This window comes from Cebus imitator, unplaced genomic scaffold (genome assembly GCF_001604975.1).
Source record: "Cebus imitator isolate Cc_AM_T3 unplaced genomic scaffold, Cebus_imitator-1.0 Scaffold33, whole genome shotgun sequence".
NCBI lineage: Eukaryota > Metazoa > Chordata > Mammalia > Primates > Cebidae > Cebus > Cebus imitator.
In genome coordinates, this window is record NW_016107348.1 from 5,608,217 (window position 1) to 5,629,950 (window position 21,734).

The 21,734-nt window shown below is 34.1% G+C and overlaps 1 protein-coding gene across 13 annotated transcripts in view; it reads right to left on the reverse strand.

Annotated features, from left to right (window-relative positions):
• EDEM3 (ER degradation enhancing alpha-mannosidase like protein 3) overlaps positions 1-21,734 on the reverse strand; it is a 66,463-nt gene that overhangs the window by 40,531 nt on the left and 4,198 nt on the right. For 12 of the 13 annotated variants that reach the window (XM_017524399.1, XM_017524398.1, XM_017524396.1 and 9 more), the window contains exons 2-6: positions 20,456-20,501; positions 8,609-8,709; positions 8,021-8,060; positions 3,300-3,412; positions 1,891-2,044 (exon numbers count right to left, since the gene is read on the reverse strand). In XM_017524399.1, the coding sequence (XP_017379888.1) occupies positions 1,891-2,044; positions 3,300-3,412; positions 8,021-8,060; positions 8,609-8,709; positions 20,456-20,501 (454 nt within the window). Of the gene's footprint in view, positions 1-1,890; positions 2,045-3,299; positions 3,413-8,020; positions 8,061-8,608; positions 8,710-12,506; positions 13,218-20,455; positions 20,502-21,734 lie in introns of those variants that run through there. The other variant, XM_017524401.2, reaches the window with a different exon arrangement.

Sequence of the window (21,734 nt, forward strand, 5' to 3'; positions counted from 1 at the left end):
AAAAAAAAAAAAAAAGAATTATGTTCCCTGGAGAGCTATTTAAAATATCAAACTAGAAATTTAAATAATAAAAGATTTCATTCTAGTCTGCTTAATTTTTTAAAAAGTGTTAGTCATAACTCACTAAATTGATAGGTAAAGCACTGCCCTATATCGTGCTATATCTCCAGTCAAAGTTGACTACTTGATGGAGGAAATGAGCCTTATTTGATTTGATTTATATTGGTAGAGAAGTTACGCCAGGTGATAGAGTTGGTAAACCTAAATGCATGGAATGAAAAAAAAATTTAGAGACTCTGGGGACACTACAGATTGTTCTGGCTGAAATGGAACAATGATTTACTGGGACATGGAAGTATGAGAGAATGTCAGGAAGTCTACTGCCAAACTACAAGGAATTCTGAAAGTTAAGGGACACTCAATACAGTATGAAGAGTCATACAATTTTTGAAGATACTTTGACAAACATGAGATTTTAGTGATACTGGTTTTTCAAGTGCTCTGAAGCATAAACCAAGAGAGAAAACAGTAAGATGGGTATAAGAAAAGAAAAAACTTGACAGAAATTGCTAATGGCTGAGGTATCTGCCTTGGACAAGAGGGAAAGAGTAAAAGGTCTTTCAATCTTCAATGGCTTTTTCCCCTCTTTAAATATAAAATGTTCTTAGGAGAAAACCAAGAAAACTCCTTTAACCGACTTTGCTGCCAACTCTCCTTTAACTACCCACACAGAAGAAATCTTAAAACGAGTGGTTCATTCTTATTTCCTTTCACCTACTTTGAATCCTTTTCTCTTTATTCTACCGTACTACAACTTCAAAACTCTGTCTGTACCCAATTCTCAAGTTTTCTGGAACATTTCCTCCTTTTGAAGTTCCCTTCTTTGGATCTTGTACACCACACTACATTATGATTCTCCTTTTAAATCTCTGTGACTTTACTTTTCACTGGCTGTCCTTCCTCCTCACGCCCTTCTCTGTTCTGTGAGTTCTCTCTCTGTCCTCATCTTTGGAGAGTTAACACCTACATACTAACTGCTTCAATTATATCTTCTACAGAAATAATTCTGTGCCCAAGTTCTAGTCTAGCATCTATTCTTCCTTCTGCAGAATAATCTAATCTGTGATGTAATAAAACATTAAAGCTTAAATTATATATACATACAATGGAATACTATTTGGCCATAAAAAAGAATGAGATCTTGTCATTTACAACAACATGGATGAAAGTGGAGGACACTATCTTAAGTGAAATAAGCCAGGCACAGAAAGATGAATTTAGAATGTTCTTATTCATTTGTGGGAGCTAAAAATTAAAACAATTGATCTCATGGAAATAGAGAGTAGAATGATGGTTATCAGAGGCTGGGAAGTGGAGTTGGTAGGATTGAGGAACAGGGGATGGTTAATGGGTACAAAAACAGTTTGGACAGAATGAGTAAGATCTAGTATTTAATAGAACAACAGAGTGACTGCAGTCAACTGAAATGTATGACACATTTTAAAACAACTAAAAGAGTATAATTGGAATGTTTATAACACAAAAAAATGATAAATGCTCGAGGTAATGGTCATCCCATTTACCCTGATGTGATTATTATGCACTATATGATTGTATCAAAACATCTCGTGTACACTATTAACATATACCTGGTATGTACCCATAGAAATTAGAAATAAAAACTTTTTTAAAAGCTTAAACTAATTTAATTCTCACATCACTTAGAAGTATAATCAGTTAATTGAAATGTCAATATAAACTTGTTATATAGCTTTGAAGCATTTTTGTCAGCCTCAAACAGGTAAAGAACAATGGCTCTGATCACAAAAATTCATTCTGCAAAGCATCAAAGAAAGTCTATAAAGACGTGTATTTTTCACAAGTACTTACTCTTGGATAAGGAAGGCCACTGGTAGTGTTGAAAGCCGGTAAAAGCTTGTAACCTAGCTGCTTTGCCATTTGGAGAAGTTCATCATTGTACCACTGCATGTATTCACCTTTTTCTTTCAGCATGATTGCCAGGGAGTGCCCACCCAAAAGACCCCTAGGATCACAGAGATGAAACATTATCCATATCTTATAGAAAAATTAAAAGTTACCATCTAAAAAGATGTGGGTACTTTGTTATACAATTTAACACATTTAAGGAAAGACAAAAATTATTTAAGCATTATTTACTTAACACTGTCTACTCATTTTATGGCAAACCATTACAATTACAGAGTCAATAAATTTTTCTTAAAAGTCAGATAGTCTATCTTGTTGCGAAGTATTTAGCATTTTTAAATAACTTAAATTTTCTTAAAACAAAGAAAATCCTAGCTATTACGCTTAACAAAACAAATACTTTAGCAAATTTTAAATTTAAAAATTTCATATCACCATGAAATCTTTAACTTAGAATATTATTTAAAACATAAAAACCTCTTACTCTGTATTAAATGTAGTAAGATTAATAAACTAGTAAAACTATGTAACAATTTCTTATATTTAATTGAAGAGTAGATTCACTTTGACAAAAGGAAATGAATTACAATAACAAACAAGTAATCAAAACTATAAAAATTAAATAATGTTGAAACTTGAACCATAAATCCTGTAATTTCATCTTTTTAAAATTTCACAAGAGCATTTCAAACTGTTTGTTAAGAGGTAATACTATAAATTCAGTTTCATTTGGCTTATATGAAGAGGTGCTTGGCTAAGGTTAACAAACTATGTAAGCTAGTGAAAAACCTGTGATGTAGCTAGTATGACTAATGTTCAACCTATATTCTCCTTTTAACAACAAACAAATATTACCTTTGAGTCTAGTGACATCTGTGACTGATTTAATGCAAGGTAATCCCACAGCCTCTGTGTTTCATAATGTTCCAACTTACATCTTTGAAACACAAGAAACTTCTTGCATGATTACCATCAAGAAATGAACAGTATACCCTAAACTTTCTGTTGTTAAAATTATAGCCAGGTGTGGAAGCTCACGCCTATAATCTCAGCACTTTGGGAGGCCAAGGTGGGCAGATGACTTGAGGTAAGCAGTTCGAGACCAGACTGGCTATCATGGTGAAACCCCATCTCCACTAAAAATACAAAAATTAGATGGGTGTGGTGGCACACACCTGTAATCCCAGCTACTCAGGAGGCTGAGACAAAAGAATTGCTTGAATCCAGGAGGCAGAAGCTGCAGTGAGCCGAGATCATACCATTGTGCTCCAGCCTGCGTGACACAGCGAGACTCTGTCTCAAATAAATAAATAATAAAATAAAATTATAGCTTTAGTGTCTTTCCTACTTACCCAAGAACTCTGATGTTTGTTTCAAAGACTGATACAACTACATCGTTGTCTAAATTAACATCTTTTAAAACTTTCCTCACTGCATCTTCAAATTCTTTAGTTTTATTTAATACCTAGGAGAAGAAAATTATGAAATAAAGTTATTTTCTACAAAGTCAAGGAGAAGTGTCCTTAGAATAAGCTATTAAAAGTCAGTCTACTTTAAACTCTAAAAAGTGACAATACAAATAATATTTCCCTTAAGTATATTATAAAAATGTAATAATGTCTAAAACTTAAAAAAAAGTAGTTATACAGCATCTTTATATACTTCTTTTTTGCACACACTAAAATATTATGAGGACTTTGAAGCTACCATCATCAGACCTGTTAACTGGATTCTCAATGGCCCAGGCTACATGAATGAGCTCTACTAGAATTTAACTTCTAAGTCAAAACAAAATGAAAACACATCGTATTCACCAGATACCATTTTAAAAGTTGCTTTTATTCTGAGAAGAAAGCACTGTTTCAAGGCATGTTCAGCTGGTCCTAAACCATACAGCCCCGCTATCTGCATTCCATGGATGCCCCATTCACTAAGGAGAGTATATAAAATGTTGTGCTCGAGAACATGCCATGATTGAATTCTGGTTCTTTCACTTGCTACTTTTGTGATCCCAGCCAACTTACTTCCATTTCTGAGCTTATTCCTTCATCTATTAAAAAAAAGAAATACCTACTCTTATAGGGTTGTTTTCTTAAATGAGATAATGTCTGTAAAATGATTTTAGTAGAGTGTCTGGCTTAAGTGCTTAAAATAATTACAACTATTAACCATGCAGATCCAGAATCCTGACTAAACTAAGAACTTTGTGGATTCCTGCAATGAGCGACAAAAAGGGGTCCCTGTCAATCATATAGGCTGCGATGATTTTTCACTCTAAATATAGGCTGCACATGAGATGTTACTTAGAGCCTACTAAAAGTAGTTTTCCTTTACTTAGCTGTTTAACCTCTCCTTGTTTGATAACAATTTGTAGTGCTTTTTCACTTGATTTGATACTTTCAGTAAAAATTCTAATTTATGAAACATTCCATAAGAGAATCTCCCTAAATTCAGTAAAAGTAAATTTTAGGGTAAGTCCTGAGTAAAACATAACATGAAACCTGATTTTAAACTGACTGCTCTCCCTTCTCAATCTCTAAGTCCACATTAAGTCGGCAGCAATAAATGCAGGTGCATACAGGACATCTGTCACTTTTGGAATGAGACGTAACTGTTCCACTGTCCCCACCCTCCACACACATACACATTTTAGTACCACCTTGCTAACCTGATTCTTCTCCCTAGGTGTATCTCCTGGGACTTTTTCCCTCTTGAACTCTTCTCATCTAAACAATAACTTTTCCCCTTTCTCTCCAAAATTAAAACAAGCAAGAATAATAGTTCCAACACCATTTGTTTCAAGGAAGAATAAAGTAGACAGAGAATTCTCCTTGTCCATAATTAGCTAGAAAATTCATTCTTATAATTCCACTACTTAATGAGTTTCTTAAGCTCCTAGCTAATAACAAAGGATAAACCCAGGTCTCATCCTTTGCCCATTATCTTTGTCTCAGTATATATTTTCTACAGATTTCATGGAATGTTGAATCTAAAGGTAAGCTTAAAGTGTATTTGACTCCATTACAATCAACAGAAACTAGATCGCTGGAATTATGAAAAGTTTAAAGATTAATCTACGACAACAATAATTCTACCTCACAGATTATGGTTATCACCAAAACGAAAACAGTAGGGTTGTGTGTACTGTTACAAGTGACATGTCCATTAATATTTTCAAATTACTAAATCACAAAATGAAAAAGTAATCACAGGTCAGGTGTGGTGGCTCATGCCTATAATCCCTACCCAGTTTCACACCTGTAATCCCAGCACTTGGGAGTTCAAGACCAGCCTGGCCAATATAGTGAAACCCCATCTTTACTAAAAATACAAAATTAGACAGGCGTGGTGGTGCATGCCTGTAATCCCAGCTGCTCAGGAGGCTGGGGCAGGAGAATCACTTGAACCCAGTAGGCAGAGTTTCAGTGAGCCGAGATCGCACCATTGCATTCCAGCCTGGGCAACAAGAGCGAAACTCTGTCTCAAAAAAAAAAAAAGAAAAAAGAAAAAGAAAACGTAATCACAAAGGCAATGTAAATTAGAAATATTAATACCTGTATTGACAAAATATACAAGATAGCATTCCTTCTAAATGTAGAAAAAACTTTCAAAGTCCTTTAATCTCCTCTAATTCTTCTGTTTAAACTAAAAAGATGTTTAAGATAGCTATAAAAATTCAAAATGAACTTTTTCATTTCAAAATGATGATGATATATAAGTTTCTTTGCGTACTCCACTTGAAAAGGCTGAAATTTAAAGATTTTATAAAGAATCATTTTTAAAATGTTTGTAAGACATTGTCAGTCTTTCTTTTTCACTCCTCTTGAAGACAGTTTCAACAAACAGGAGCTATTAATCTGATTCTGAACCAAAGATCAAAAGAAATATTATTTTAGAGTTAATAGAGACCAATATCCAGTCTAGCCCCTTCTGAGGTAAAAACTGGGGCCCAGAGAAGTTAAATAATTTGGCCAAGGTTATATATATAAATATGTGATCACTTCGTGTTACTTCCTGCCACAAGAAGACAGAACTCAGGTCACATCACAGCTGCATAATGCAAAGGCAGTCTGCTGAGCACCATCAGACAGCATACTAGGAATGCAGACTCTTGGATTCCATGTTGGATCCACTGGACTAGAATCTGCATTTTAGCAAGATTCCTTAGGCAACTTGTAGTACATTGAAGTTTACAAAGCACTGTATCATTGTACAGTGGTTTAAAAAATTAGCATACATCAGAATCACCTAGAAGCTTGTTTAAAAACAGGTCTCACTCTCAATGATTCTGCTTCAGTATTTCTAGGATAAGGCCTGGAAATGCATATTTTCAACAAGTTCCCAGGAAATGCTGATGCTGCTGGACCAGGGACCTTATTTTCAGAGCCAATGCCAAAATGCATAATTGGTATAAACTGAAGGATATATCATTTAGAAGAACTAATGGCTGCCAGATGGATCTGTAAATGCAGGAAGTTATATAGTCTAGAAAAACTTTTTCTCCTTTTTTTTTAAAAAAAGGATCTTGCTCTGTTGCCCAGGCTGGACTGCAGTGGTACAATCACAGCTCACTGCAGCCTCAGCCTCCCTGGCTCAAGCAATCCTCCCACTTCAACCTCCCAAGTAGCTGGAACCACAGGCACACACCACTATACCTGGCTCTCCTTCATTTCTGATAATGTTTTTAAAAACATATATGCTATCTAAGGCCCATGTTCATGAAAATGAACTAGGTACTGTCAGAGAAATGATGGGGAACCTGCTATACATAAAGCACAAGATTACAGAGTAAGAAGCAAGTTTAAATGCACCTATGATTTTTTTCCAGCACACAGCTCTGCTCTTCATTTACTCCCCAACAACAAAATAGATCTACTGTGCATAAACCAGCTATAGTTACAAATAAATAACACCATTTAGATTTTCCCAAAGTGGTAATCTGTGCCTTCCAGGATATTTTGCATATATTTCTCTTCCCCTATTATATGAGGAAAACCTTAGACGAATAAATCAAAAACAAGGCACACAATATTTTCTTTTTCTCATAGTTACTGTAATATATTTTACATATTCCATTAATCTCTGAAAAATGAAGCTGTGACTTTCAAACCTTGACTAGCTAAAAAGATCTAAACAACCATGATTTTCTCAACCATAACTGCATTTTTGAACCAAAGAGCTTTTGAAGGGATGCCCAGCCCCACGCCAAAACAACTAAGTCAGAATAGTTTAGGAGGGGCTATTTTTTTAAAATCACAAGTGAACAAGCTGCTTTTAGAGTTGAGAATTTTTGTTCTAAAAAAAAATACTCCAGTGAAAGAAGAATGCAGAAACAACATTGAGAAGAAAAGCCTACTTCCAAAAAATTTCTGACACCCCAAAGGTTTTCTGTTTTGTTTTTTAAATATTAATCAGCACTTGGGACATTAACTGGAAGTTGAGAATTATGCCTTAAGGAAAATTCTCACAAGCCTACTTTTATGCCATAATGATCTAAGAGCAAAAAAATAAAAAGATACTGTATTTAGAAATCATGACATCTAGAACTCAATCTTTCCCCTGTCAGCACCAACAACCCTGAACCAGAAATAATTACATTTCTGCACTACATGAGGCCGAAAAGGAGTACCAAGAAGTGACCACCTGGTGCTAAAAATCACTGCTGGGAAAAATTAATTTTTGCTTATCAACACAGAATATAAAGATTCTAATTAAACAATTTTGGTATCATTGTGGCATGTCATTATTGAACAATATCAATGGTATTTTCTAAAATTACTTTTTCCCCAACAGTTTCAACCTCTATCCAAAGGGGGGAAAAAGGTCCTTCCTAATTACAGTGCCATCACATAAGCTGACGTCCCCATAAATTATTTGGGTATCTCCGTTACCTTACATAATTCCATTTGAGATCATCAACTGAACAGTGTAAAATATTTATTTAGAAGCAAAGGTCAGAACATCTTTAATTCTGAAGGCTTCTATTTCATACTTACTATGTTATGATTATATTCATAATAAAGTGTATATATCATGAAATTAATAAAATAAATCCAAGAAGAATCAAACCTACCACAAGAGTGTCCAAAGAATCAATCAGTGTCAGGGAAAATCTAAGAAACAAGTGTAACAAGATATAAAACATTAGAATTCGAAATAGTTTATCTATGAATGTACAAGTAGACTTACTGACATTCCACTCACTGGTAGTTTCTATTAATTAGTACTTCCATGTACCTGCAGTACAATGTAACCTATAAAGCTCTGAAAGAAACTGAAAAGCCTTTACATTTATGTTCAATGAATCTACATATCTTCAAGATGCACAGAAACATCCACTAGCTCTGAAAACAAATGAAAATATTAAAACACCAACACTGTCTAATGTGCTGACTTTATAAGTATTTTAAAAATTACAAAAAAGTTAACTATTTTTTAAGTTATATTCAGCTTAACAACTAACTTCCTTCTGATCTGAGATGTAAACTGACTAATCTTTTATGAAAGATAACAGAAGAGAATAAAGGAACATAATGTAATACATAAAACAGTCTTTAAAATTTCGCCAATCCCTAGAAATATTATTGCATGTAAACTGCCTCTAAAAGTCTAAGACTTGGGAACTCTGAGATGCCACGCCATGCCTTGCGTTAATACTCACTTTCCCAAGGCATCATCAACGTCACCCCGACTTGGCTCCTGGCCTCTAACTCGACCTCTGCAGGTTAAAGGCATAAGTTCATCAGCAGGGTAAGCATGTTCCTGCAGGGAGAACTTTAGTAAGTCACTTAGGAAAATGAGAGAAAGCACACATCATTTGGAGGACATAACTTTTTCACCATTAAAAAAAAAATAGTCAAAAGTTGTACTAAATTTACACCCTGTAGAATCTTTGAAAAACTCTTTGATTACAAATGTAATACATGTTTGGAAAAAAGTCAATATCGAAAAAATGTCTTTAAAAAACTGATAATCTGCTTCCCCTCCCCTCCCCAGTTTCACTTTCTAGAGGTAACTACTGATAAGACTTGGCATCTATCCTTCCAGATTTATCCCATATACAAATACATACACATACATTATTCTAAAATTTGATTTACAAACAGGTGTTCATGCCATATGCACATATTGCTCTAAAATTTGTTTACTTAAATCATGGAGTTTTTTCCCCATGTTATTAGAATGTTACAGATGTACTCTATTGCTTCTAATAACTACAAACTGATAATATTATCTAATATTTAATGAGTACTTAGATTCTAAGCACTATTCTATATACTTTAGTTAATATAATTGTCACAATGCTCTGAAGTAGATTCAATTATCTCCAATTCACAGATGAGAAAACTGAGGCCCAGAGAAGGTAAGTAAGCCTAGATCACACATCTAGTAAATGATCCAGAATTCAAAGCCAGGAACCCTGACTACAGAGCCTATCCCCTTAGTAGCACCCATTTGTCAAAGTATCCCTTTATTGAAGAACATGTAGGTTGATTTCAATTTTCCACTATATAAACAATGCTGCAATAAACACCTATGTGCATGTATCTTTTGAACATATGCCAGTATTTCTATGAATTAGATACCGAAAAATAGACCCGCTAGGGTCAACGGTATGTATAACTAATTTTTGGTAAATGCTACAAATTGCGGACACCAATATACACTCAATTACATTTTCATTAACATAGAAAATGATCAAAAGTTCACATTTTGCCAATCTCCTAGGTAAAAGATGGTATCTAAAGTTTATCCTTACTAATAAGGATAAACAACTTTTTGTATTATCCATTGCTATTTCTTTTTAAAATGTCTATCTTTCGCCCATCTTTCTATTGGTTGTTTTTCTGGCCAAAAGAGACTCTCATGTATTATATCTGTTATACATATAGTAAATATTTTTCTCTTTTGTTTTGCTTTTTTCTTGCCTTCACCTTATGGTTTCTGGCTTTCAAGCATGCTTTAAAAGGATACCCTGAGCCTCTGAAAACAGCACACTTGTAATTTTTTAAAAAGTATTTACTCCATCTGGAGTCTATTTTCATTTATAATATGAGATAGGAATGTAACTGTATTTGCGCCCCAAAAATAGATAATTATCTAAATACTACTTTTAAAATAATCCATCCTTTCCCCATTGGCTTGAAATATTGGGTTCCTTAGTTAAAAACTTTCCACAAACACGTTTCTGTAGTATTTGTTCTACACATCCACTTGCCTATTCCTATTCCAAAACCATTATTTTAATATTTTATCATTAAAATAATTAAAATTAAAATCAATATTTTAACGCTTTTAATAAAGGATTTTAACAAAAGTAAAATTAAATTTTATCATAAAAATCAACAAACTATTATTTACTTTATAAAAATTATTTTATCAAGTTTATTCTTCTAAAAAGCTTTGAAATTTCCTTAAATTCTACTGAAATTTTAATTGGAAAAATCAAATTTGGGGAGAACTGATATCTTTACAAGTCGAGTCTTCCCATCACAGAATACAGATCACTGTATTAATTCAGATCTTCTTTTATGAATTCAGTTTCGTCCCATAGGTTACACATATTTCTTACTACTTATTAATAGGTACTTTATAGTTTGGATTACTGGATTTTTGTTATTTTAAGAATGACCATGACAGATCATTTTTGGCGTAGATAGTAATGACGTACATGGAAGAATCCTCCTTCCCTACCCACTACAAACACAATGAAATGCTAAATAAATGTTACATAGTTGAGCTTCAGAGTAAGAAATTTTCAAGTACCAAAATTAAATGGTGGAATACAGAAGATAAAGCTGCACTGACCACAAGATGGGTGTTAGGAATAAAGACAGGTTTTAGTGGGAGTCATGTTAATGCCCAAAGGGCACAGGAGTTGATGCTGGTGGCCCTGCATACATGGTCATGAGCCAGAACTAGACTCTTTAAGTTGGGTAGTTGCTTTTGTAAAACCGGACTAGAACATTTCTACCTATTGGCCATGGCTTAACAGAAAAGAAAAAAACAATAAAGTCCTGCTGATCTTTATATTCCCTTCACCAAGGGAGAGCCTCTGAAAGATTCCTCTAAAATTAATAAAATATAATTATGAGAAATATTTTGAGGTTAGAGTCATTGTATTAACTACATGTTTCAACTTTGGATAATACTAACTCCCTGCGCCTAGAATAACAGGATTAACACATTCATAATTTTCACCTTTGATACAGGATTTTTGTCAGTTATGCCATTACAGGCAGTCTCACTTTCTTTGTATGGTCTCACTGAGCACAAGTTTCAATTACTACAATTTCGTTACACACCCAACAACATGGTTCAAACTTCAGTTATCATGATATATTAACTGCAATTACATAAAACACAAACTTTGATCCTAGCTCTTTAGTCCATAAATCAATACGTAAGTAACATGCTCATCATGACCAGAATCAATCACATTACTTCTTTCAACATCTGTCAAGTGAATGATCACTGTGTTTACTCAGTTCACACAGAGATGAGCGTATGTTGCCTCCTTGTCATCCCATGATAATCCTACGTAACAGTTTACAAAAATGAACAATCAAAGGGGAATTGGCCAACAAAGATGAGAGTTCGGCAAAAAAATAAAAAGCGAAAACACGAAGTGAAATTTGAATTGAACGTAAATGAGGTTACAGACAAGACAGCTGACATGGGAATGTCAACACTACCTCCATTCAAGAGACTATAGAAAAGCGGCCAAAGAAACTTAATGAAGGCCAACTTATTGACACACATTAAGTGGTTGTGACATCAAGTTTGAAGATGTCACAGAAAAAGTTATGCCTTCAAAAAACTTCCCATTAAAGAAATCCTCAGAGATAGTTCATGACACAGAAAGAGCAATGGACAAAATATTTGAAGCTGATCCAAATTTAAAGGTGTATGCCAATTCGCCAAGTGTAGAAAAGATGTCTGCTCCATATCTGAAGTTATACAATGAGAAGGCAGCAAGGAAAGCACTGTTTAAACTACTCTTAATGAGATTTTTGTTTAAACAAATAAATAAATAAGGCCAGGTGCAGTGGCTCACACCTCTAATCCCAGCACTTTGGGAGGCTGAGGTGGATGGATCACCTGAAGTCAGGAGTTCGAGATCAGTCTGGCCAACATGGTGAAACCCCATCTCTACCAAAAATACAAAAGATTAGCTGGTGTGGTGGCAGGCACTGGTAATCCCAGCTACTCGGGAGGCTGAGGCAGGAGAACTGCTCGAACCCGAGAGGCAAGGCTGCAGTGAGTCAAGATCTCGCCATTGCACTCTAGCCTGGTTGACAAGCACAAGACTCTGTCTCAATATAAATAAACAAATAAACAAAAGCACTTTAAATTTCAATATTTCTCATATTTTTAATTACTGCATAATAAATAATAGTTTTGCTATTTTTTTCATTTCTCTTATATTTATAACCATCCGAAAGAAAATTTTTGATGTTTTGACAAAGATTTTGAAGGTTTATAACACCTGCATTCTGGTCTGGAGCCATAATTCCCCAAGTTGCTAGTATTAGAACTCAAGTGGAGTTGACACATACCATTTTTCTAGGGCTTCTCCAATTTCTTAGATGTCAATTTGTTCATCTCTTGATTGCTTGGTGTATTCCCGTATTTTATTGCTTATTTGTTTGTTTTAAAAGAGTATCACGGGTATTGTAGTTCTCTGATATTCCAGGGTTGGGTTGTCTTTTGCCTTATTTGAAGAACAATTTGGATTGTTGTAAAATGTTTGAACATTTTTTTTTCCTTCAGAAGTTTGAAGATACAGTTCTATACTCTTCTTGCATTGTTGGGTGTTGCTATGGCAAAGTTTCTAAGACTAGTGTGATCTTTTGTACCTTGTATATGACTTGTTTTTATTACTTGAATGCCCATATGATTCTTAATTCTTGAAATTCAGCAAAAATATTCCTGATTCCATGCCCAGCTCTCTCCTACTGCCGCTCAATCAACTTATTTAGATTCCAAACTCATAGCAAATTAGCAGCAGAAATACAGACTAGAGGCCGGGAACACTAAACCCACAGGAAAGGGAAGAAAAAAATACACACAGAAGGGTGGGGGGAACACCAAACTTTTAAAGCAGGCTAAACATTGAAGATGGCAACCCTTCAGACAGTCAAAAAACTGAGTGCTCTGTAATGATTCATTCCAGAGTAGAGGGTTCTAGGCACAAATGTTTTGATATCATCAGAATCCACATACAGTTACTAAATTCTGAGTTCAATACCATGTAATTTTAATATTATATATAATTTTTCAGCATAAATTCCTCATTACCTTTTTTTTTTTTTTTTTTTTTTGGTGTTTTTTTTTTTTTTTTTTTTTTTTTTTTTTGTGACGGAGTTTCACTCTTTCACCGAGGCTGGAGTGTGGTGGCACAATCTCTGCTTACTGCAACCTCTGCCTCCAGATTCAACAATTCTCCTGCCTCAGCCTCCAGAGTAGATGGGATCACAGGCGTGAGCCACCATACCCAGCTAATTTTGTATTTTTGAAAAGACTGGGTTCCATGTTGGCCAGGCTGGTTTTGAACTCACCTCAGGTGATCCACCTGCCCTGGCCTCCCAAAGTGCTGGGATTACACGCATGAGCCACTGCACCCAGCCCCTAATTACTTTTACATGTGTCTTTTCATGTGTCAAATTCCTGACTATTCTCTTATGTGTCAATTCCACCAAAACTGATTTCCCAGAATGTACATTTTTACTGCTTTATAGTTTTATATTTAACACATATAAACAACACTTAGAAGCCAAGAAATATGTAAAGTGCAATAAAATATATATATATATATAAAGCCAAGAAATATGAAATTTTTTAAAAAGTTCCTAATGTATTTTGAAAGAATCATTGTAAAAGATCATTCAAATGTTAATTAGGTTGTAAAGAGTTCCTTACTATTTTAAACACTGCATAAAAAACTTCATACTGCTGTTTTTAGGGTTTTGTAACACACACACACACACACACACACACATAAAACCTCTGTCTGAAATTAATATAAATTCAAACCCTAAATTAAATATGAAATTCAAATCCTGAAATTAATCTAGATAATAAAAATATTAATAGCAACTGCAACCCAGAATAATCAAATAAGGGAGTTTCAAACCAGGTGTAAAAATACTTTGTCTCTTTCTTTCAAGATTAAGAATAAAAATACAACCACATCCTTCACTTAGGGTTAACCACAAAGCAAACTACAGACAGTTTGCACAAATTCAGAGCAATGCATACGTGGCAAATGAACAGCCTTGTCGAGCTGCAAACATCCTGGCTATCTGAGGCACAGTAATACCTCCTCTTTCTTCAAGTGTATTATTGAGGAATAAGTAATTCATACTGATATGACTCAGAGCCATGAGAAACATTTAATAATTATCACTCAGAAATAAAACTCAGATGATAAAACAGTCCTATATAAATTTAGTAGAACATGTGCCTAGCTGAAAGCAAAGAGCAAAAGTAAAATAAAATAAATCATAATAGACCCTCCATATTAGACTCTAAATTTACTAGGGCTTTGAGATTCTGCTCTAAAACACTCAAGTCAAAGCAGCATAAAAAATTGACTTTTTGCTCGTAGGTCTGATAACTTCAGCAATTTTAAAAAAGAACAACAAAGCTGAAAGACTTAAACTTCCTGAGTTCAGGATTTACTATAAAACTACAATACTTGGGACAATGTGATATGTATATAAGTGTAGATAGATTCAACAAAACAAAATACAGAGTCTAGAAACACATCCATGTATACATGATAAACCATTTTTTTAATACAGATGTCAAAATAATTCAGTAGGGAAAGATATTCTTATCAACAAATAGTGCTGAAATAACTCAATATCCACATTAAAAAAATTATATAAATCCAACTTTACCTCACATCATATATAAAAATTAACTCTAAATCAATTATAGATCTAATGAAAAAGCCAAAATTATCAAAAATCTAGAAAAAAAGAAAAAATTTGTGGCCTTGGGCTAGGCAAATATTTTTTAGGTAGGCTACAAAAGGCATGAATCAGAAAGATAATAAACTGGACTTGATCATAATTTAAAATATTTGTGCTTCAAAAGTTCCTGTTTAAAAAATTAGAAGGCAAAGCACAGAATGGGGGAAAATATATGTAAAGCATGTATTTGATAAGGGACTAATATCCAAAAAATACTTTTATAACTCAGAAATAACAGAACAAAAGACCTGATATTAAAGTGAACACAAGATCTAAGCAGATGCTTCATCCAAAAAAATGCATATATAAATATATATATATACACACACACACACACACACACACACACACACACACACACACACACAATGTGTATACATGCATACACATATTAAGCACATTGGAAACCTTTTCAACATCATTAATTATCAGGAAAAATCAAATTAAAATCACAATGAACTACCACTATACATCCGATAGAATGGCTGAAATTAATAAGACTGAAAATACCCAGTGGAGGGACACAGAATAATTAAAACTCATACACTGCTGGTAGGAAATGCAAAATATTATAGCCATTTTAGAAAAGTTTGGCATTTCTTATTAAGTCAAACTTACACTTACCATATGACCTACTAATCCTATTCCCAAGTGGGAAATATATGCAAATGTATACCCAAATAAAAACTTGCACTCACAGGTTGACAGCGGCTTTATTAATACAGTAATAGCCAAAGACCAAAAATAAGTCAAATACTTATCAACCGGTGAATGGACAAAGAAATCATGTTCTATTAAATCAACTAACACTGCTGAGCAATAAATAGGAATTAAAATATATCTCCAACAACATGGATAAATCTCAAAAGTATCATGCTAAATGAAAGAAACTAAATCAAAAGACTATGTATTGTATGATGCTATTTATATGAAATCCTAGGAAAGAGAAAGCTACAGTGACAAAAAGCGGATCAAGGTTGCTAGGGGTCAGAAGTAGGAAGAAGGAATTTACCACAAATAACTGTAAGTTACATTTTGGGGGTGATGAAATGTTCTATATCATGATTGTGATGGTTAAACGGCTGTATACACTTGTCAAAACAGCACTGTGCACTTAATTTGAAATTATTATATCTAAAAAAGATGAATTAGCCGAATGATCTGGTTCTATTGAGTTAAAATTCTATGTAGAGTTTCAGAGTGTAATTACAAAATGTTTTAAGAGGATACTATAGAATTTCTTGTGTAATTTTGGTAGGGTTTTAGGATGTTCTAAAAGCAAAGGCCAAGAACAATGACTCATACATGATAGTCCCACAACAGTCTACACAAAAAGAGGTAAATATAAATTTGTATCTCCCTTACTCCCATTAGTACCATGCCTAGAATACTTTGCTTACAGAATTACTGTTTTTGATGAACAAACCATTAAAGAGAAACATTGAGTACAGAATTACGGATGGGGAAGACAAAAAAAATTCTAGAAATGGATGCACAATATGAATGTACTTAATCCCACCAAACTGTACACTTAAAAGTAGTTAAAATGCTAAATTATATACTATGTATATTCTATGACCATAAACTTTTTTTTAAAACATTGGGGAGGGGCAGGGGTGAAGCACTCCAAAGAAAATGTACATAAATCTAGAAATGCACAGGAAGTTCATTTAAAAACAGTTCCTTTGGTTTGATTAATAAAGACTATTCTGCTGGTGCTTTCATAATAACAACCTTAACAATAGTTATTAGGTATGATTCCACTAAAATAAATTGTGCTTACCAACTCTTTCCAAGCTTATTTGTAATGTTTAGGGCTCTTACCAGAATATAGTTTTTGCTTATAACTGTTTGAGCTGTCTAACGTAGACAGGAAAAACACTGGGAGCTCTAAAAGGGTTCTACATTTGGATGGCCCAAATACACGTCATTTTGTCGTCCAAATTAATCTGCAAACGAAACTGAACACAAACACTTGAAACATGTTAATAGAAGCCCTAAAGTGACTGTGGTCTAGAGTTAAATAAGGTGTCACAAGAACTGCTAAAATAAACATCAAATTCATATTATTTGGGAAAAGAGAAAGCCATCTGTGCAATTCAGTGTGGGTAAACTGCAGTCTGACTGGGGCTAGAGATTTGTCAAAGTAGTTGTTATAATGTTAATAGTTATGCCAATTAAGTGATAAAAATCAGAAAATCCCTAGATATAAGTCCAGAGATGGGAGAGATGTAGCAATATACCTAAAGCTGGGAGGATATTTTTGTTAAGAAATATCATTAATAGAACCTTCTATTGCAATAGAAAAAATAAGTCCAATGGTCACATGCCAAGAACAGCAAAGAATGTATGTGTTTTAAGCAAGTTCTATATACTATCTGGAGAACAAGCTCTGAGTTACAGGCTAAATGGATTTAGGAGTGAAATTTCAATTTAGGCAGTAAATAAATAATAATGATAGTAGTCACTATCTGTAGCAGTAGTAAATTCTTACATCATGCTTCCTATTTCCCAGACACTAGTTCTAAGCATTTTCATTACACTTATTTGCTTAATCTATCTAACAACATTGTGAGGCAGGCAGACCATTGTCTCCGTTTAGCAGAGATGAAGAAACAGCTTCAGAAGGACTAGGTAACTTTCCCATTGTAACCCAGATGAGAGGTGGCAGAGCCACCTCAGGGTGTCTTGCTCCAAGTCCAGGGTTCTTACTCTTAACAATACTATATTGCTTGTCTTTGGAAAATATCACTGCTTTCCTGGGAAGCAAGAAGGTTAAAAGAATTGTTCTAGCTGTAGACCAGAATGGCATGTAATATTAGAAAAAGCTAGTGAGAAATGAGGAAAAACTTTCAACATTTTTCAAAAGCCTGCCATGTACCAGGTAAACATTTTAGCATAGTAGGCAACTGACTACAAAAAAGCAAACAGATTTAGAGGCCCTGAAATTCACTTTAAACTTGTATTTTTAAGTTTAATATTTCTTTGCATTAAAAACACAAAGATATATCACAATGATCAAATGCAAAAAAAAAAAAAAAACATTATTTTGCTTCATCTACACAAGAATTCAATTCAGTTATTTCAAAAAATGTACTAAGCATTTATGTATCAGACACAAGATATATAAAAGGTCAACTTATTAAAAATTAAAGAAATTGGTTCCTGTTCTAAAAAAAAAATCTACAGTCTACATTAACTCTTTGCAATTATTCTCATTTTACATAGAAAGACACTGCTCAGATGGGTTAAATGACCTCCTTAGGGTCCAACCTGTAAATAGCTAAGACAGGACTGGACTCAAGCTCTTCTGACTCCAAAACCTATACACTTCTACCCTGCAGAAAGCTAACAGTGTTTTGAGTATAGGGACTGAAAAAAAATTCAACTGACTTCAATTAACAAATACAAGGCAACTGTATTCTCTTTATTATTTTAGAACAGTGTCATGTTAGTTAAGAACTTGAGAAGAGGAAGTGCAAATTCTAGACTAAATCTTGGGTGACAGACCTCACACAGATTGAACACAGAGCAAGTACACAGCAAGAATCACTCATATTGTAAAACAGCTGAACATTTAAAAATATGTATTATAGTGGACAGATATGGTCCCACTGGAAATATAGAAAAGAATGTTACTTCCAGGAGTTCCCAGTCTTTGAAGCTGAAATCCTTCTCTCTCAAATCCTATACGTAGTTAGTTAACTGAAGCAGAAAGTTACTCAGTTAGGATCCAAGTCCTCTCAAGGCTGCGCTCTGTACCTGCATTGTCACAAACCCACTAAGTGTATCTATAGTTAGAAAACATGTATTGATATAACTTCCTGCCATTGATATAACTGTTCCACCTACAAAGAACAAGATATTGAAGATACCATGCTTTATAGAGATGCTCCTATTCATTGTGAGAAATTGAACTTATCCAGCTATATGCTGTTTTATTCAACTTTGGAACTACATTCATGAGTATGCACTTATGAGATGTCTAAGGTCTGAGGGTACACCATGGATCCACTTGGCCATCTCAAACTCATTAGCCTAGATTTGTTAAATTATGCTTTGCCCAAACTGAATTAACCAGGGATAAATGATTTTGAAAGAAATGTTAAGGGTAGACATGTGGGTGACAAAAAAAAATTAAAAAACAGAATGGCACAATGGCTCATGCCTGTAACCCCAACACTTCGGGAGGCTGAGGTGGGTGGATCACTTGAAGTCAGAAGTTCAAGACCAGCCTGGCCAGCATGGTAAAACCCCATCTCTGCTAAAATACAAAAATTAGCTGGGCATGGTGGTGTACACCTGTAATCCCAGCTACTCAGGAGGCTGAGGCAGGAGAATCGCTTGAACCTGGGAGGTGGAGGTTGCAGGGAGCTGAGATGGTGCCACTGTACTCCTCAGCCTGGGTGACAAGAGTGAGACTCTGTCCCCCCACCCCAAAAAAAAGAAACATTAAGGGAATGACTCAGGTCTTGAGAAATAAATTTGAAACTGTGTTTTTAACATTTAAATATATCTTTAAAAATCATCATATTCTAAAAACATTAGGAACTCAAAATGTGCTGTCTCCAAATTTAATAATATAAAAGAGAACAAGAATTGTCAAATATAAAACATGATTTAAAACTAAAAATGCACAAATTATATATATTTAGATGTTCACAGATAACAATGATTTTGATATATGAATATATTTGGTTAATATATGATTTTAAAAAATGGATTCGCAGAATCAGTTGAAAAATATTTTAACCAGAACTAAAGTTAGTCCTCTGCCAAACTTTTCCCAACTACATTTTATAGGCTGTAATCATAAAAGAAAACCTGCTGACATATTTTAAAATGTAAAAACAAGTTTATAAGGGATAACGGTCAGGATAATATGACGATACTCTTTCCAAATTACACAAATGTATGTGCAGAATTTTTTTTGAATTGCAAAATTTGCTAGCTATTTCATCTATATTATTGCGCAATGGATCTCCAGAACTTTTCATCTTGTAAAACTGAAATTGCTATTTAATCTTAAGTGAGCCCTAAAACATTTTTAAATAATATGAATCAGCATACTAGAAAGCAAAATATATGCAATGCAGAGTCCATGAGGATACAATCAGGACAAAGTCTAAGTAATAATCTCTCTTTTAAGCAATGATTTTCTTCAGTGTATAAATACTGTAAACTTTTTTTAATTAAGAGAATAATTCCCCTTAAGACCAAAGATAATATCTTCTTCATGTATATATCTACAATATCTAGCTACATAAAGCACTCAATGAACATTGTTGATGGCACCCAAGGAAGCTATTTAAAAACGAACTTTCATAATCTAATTTCAATTTATACTTACCTGTTCAATAAACTGGCTCCCTATGAACCACTAACAGAATGATTATTTTTACCCTGTTTTTAAAAAAATTCCTTTTAAGAAACATAATTGTAATTTAGGTTTCAAAACTCCCGGTTGACTGTGCTCACATAATAATCAGCTCATATAAATGGTAGGTAAAGACAAGCTTCCTACTTACCATATAGTTACCATAAGCATGATCAAACATTTCCAGTACTTGATTCCTAATTTTAAAAGAGCAGAAATGGAGAAAAAAAAGAGGTAAGTATATTCTATTCATTATCTTTCAAAAAGTTAATTCTCCCTCATTAAAAAAATACCAATAAAAACAAAAGAAAAATTTAGGTAGAAAGGGACACAGAGTCAGGAACGACAACACTTAGCAGACAAGCTTTCATGAAGTCACCACACAAAGCTGACCCACACTTTAATGATTACTAGTTATTTACGTACAATTCATCTTACAATTTTTCCTAAGCAAACTGGTGAATGACAGAGGCTGTAATCAGAGAAGGAAATCTGATGCAGAAAAACAATAACCTCTTAACACAATTATTTAACATATGAAGGGGGGAATTTTGCTGGAGAGCCCTTAAAAACAACCATTATTGTTGCCATTTATTGCTTTCCCTGTATGTTCTACTAAAAGAGAGAAGTGAGCTGGTGTGTACTGACATGAAATAACACTTTATGAAGCCTCTGATAACAACACTTTATGAGACCTCTGCCTTTGCCCTTACACTGAATAAAACCACTAATGCCTAGTTTAAGTATATATTTATTAATATGTTTGTCACATTTTCAAGAGATACTTTTTATGTTGTGCTCTACTTTAAAAAAAACTGTCAAAAATCAAATAAATAGTATTCACTTCAAAAATGAGAAAACTAATGCTCAAAAAGAGATTTTTGTATTTTAGCTAATTGTTTTGCAAAATCTCCAAAATAGTTGTTTAAAATGGAAATGTCTGATCACTATACCAGAATTTTACTAAATCAAAACCTGTAAAGTTGAGACTGAGGAAGCAGTCTTTCAGTTAAACACTCTCAAGTTCAGGGACTTAGGACTATAGGAAAAAGTGCAGGTTAATGGTATGACTAGACAAGGTCAAATAACTAGGAAAGGAAAAATAGCTTAGCAATCTTTTATTAACTTTTCTTTTTTTTTTTTTTTTTTTTAAACAGGGTCTTACGCTGTCACCCAGGCTGGAGTGCAATGGCACCATCTCAGCTCACTGCAACCTGCACTTCTCAGGTTCAAGCGATTGTCCTGCCTCAGCCTCCAGAGTAGCTGGGACTACAGGTGTCCTCCACCATGCCTGGCTAATGTTTGTATTTGAGCAACATCGAGACCATGTTGGTCAGGCTGGTCTCGAACTCCTGACCTCAGGTGATCCACCCGCCTCAGCCTTCCAAAGTGCTGGGATTATAGGTCTGAGCCATCACGCTCGGCCTATT